We start from the raw sequence: 1350 nt of genomic DNA, 5'->3' as shown, positions 1-1350 counted from the left end.
ATATATATATATATATATATATATATATACATATATATATATACATATATGTATATATCGTAAATATAATAGTAAGCTTATAAGCTTTCACCATGTATTGACTATATATATATGGTCCCCTATCTGTCAATCTAGATTCATATCTATTCACCATTCTATTGTATTCATTGTATGTGAATGTATGTGTGTTAGCGTATCTATTTATCTATCGATTGATCTGCATGTCTATATCAATGGAAATAACTGAACAGAGCATATAAACTAGAAGAAGTTGGCTATAAAGAAAGAAAAGAAACAAAAAGAGATAAATTTTAAATGACTTACTCTCCTTGACTTGTAAAAGCTGAACACTTGCCATCTAGCCAGGAGCAATATGGATCTTGTAGGGCCACACATTCCCTGTATAATGATAATATGCATATATACATATCAAGAAAGTAATGAAAATGAAAGCAGAAAAACAGCAATACAACATAACATCCATTTACATACGCACGCACATATTCATACACATCTATGCACATATACACACACACACACGCACATATTCATACACATCTATACACATATACACACACACTCACATATCCATGCACATCTATAGACATACACACACACACACACACACACACGTCATACATAGGCTGGCATATTGGAAGCATTACATGTATCATCATTAATTGGATGTTGGTCACAGGATGAAAGAGGAAAATGAAGTTTTGAACACAGCTACAGTTGGAGGAGGAGGAGGAGGAGGAGGAAGAGGAAGAAGTGGGAGAACTAGTAATAAGGAAAAAAAGTATGAACAAATGAATGTTAGGAGAAAGAGAGAGAGAGAGAGAGAGAAAAAAAAACCAAGGGAGAAGGAGAGAAAGAAAGAAAATACAAAGGAATGAAAAATATTGCAAATGAAGGTAAAAAGTGTATGAAGTATGTCAAATAATGCATGAATAAATGAGAGAAAATGAAGCAACAGATGAGGTGAGTAAAAGAAAAAAAGGGAAAAGAGAAAGAAAATCACAATAATGATAATGAGGCACAGAAAGACAAGAGATGAACCCAACAGTCAATAGATTAAGATAGAAAGTTGAGTAGGTTAACACAACCCACTTACTAGGTCTGCTTCTGTATTGACATGCATGATGGTGGTGATGATGATGATTTCAAATTTTTGCTACAGGGGGGGGGGGATTAAGTTTTTTGCGCTTGGAGGAGGGGATTAAATCGATCACATTGACCCCAGTGTGTAACTGGTACTTAATTAATCGACCCCAAAAGGATGAAAGGCAAAGTCGACGACAGTGGAATTTGAACTTAGAACGTAGCAATGGGCGAAATACCGCTAAGCAT

At 34.7% G+C, this 1350-nt stretch overlaps 1 protein-coding gene across 4 annotated transcripts in view; it reads right to left on the bottom strand.

Annotated features, from left to right (window-relative positions):
* LOC106872300 (semaphorin-1A) overlaps positions 1-1350 on the bottom strand; it is a 414058-nt gene that overhangs the window by 55474 nt on the left and 357234 nt on the right. For all 4 annotated transcript variants that reach the window (XM_014919241.2, XM_014919257.2, XM_014919249.2 and 1 more), the window contains one exon: positions 325-399. In XM_014919241.2, coding sequence (XP_014774727.1) covers positions 325-399 — 75 coding nt within the window. The remainder of the gene's footprint in view (positions 1-324; positions 400-1350) is intronic.

Source organism: Octopus bimaculoides, chromosome 3 (assembly GCF_001194135.2).
Source record: "Octopus bimaculoides isolate UCB-OBI-ISO-001 chromosome 3, ASM119413v2, whole genome shotgun sequence".
In the NCBI taxonomy this organism is placed as follows: Eukaryota; Metazoa; Mollusca; class Cephalopoda; order Octopoda; family Octopodidae; genus Octopus; species Octopus bimaculoides.
This window is presented reverse-complemented; position numbering and strand designations above follow the sequence as displayed.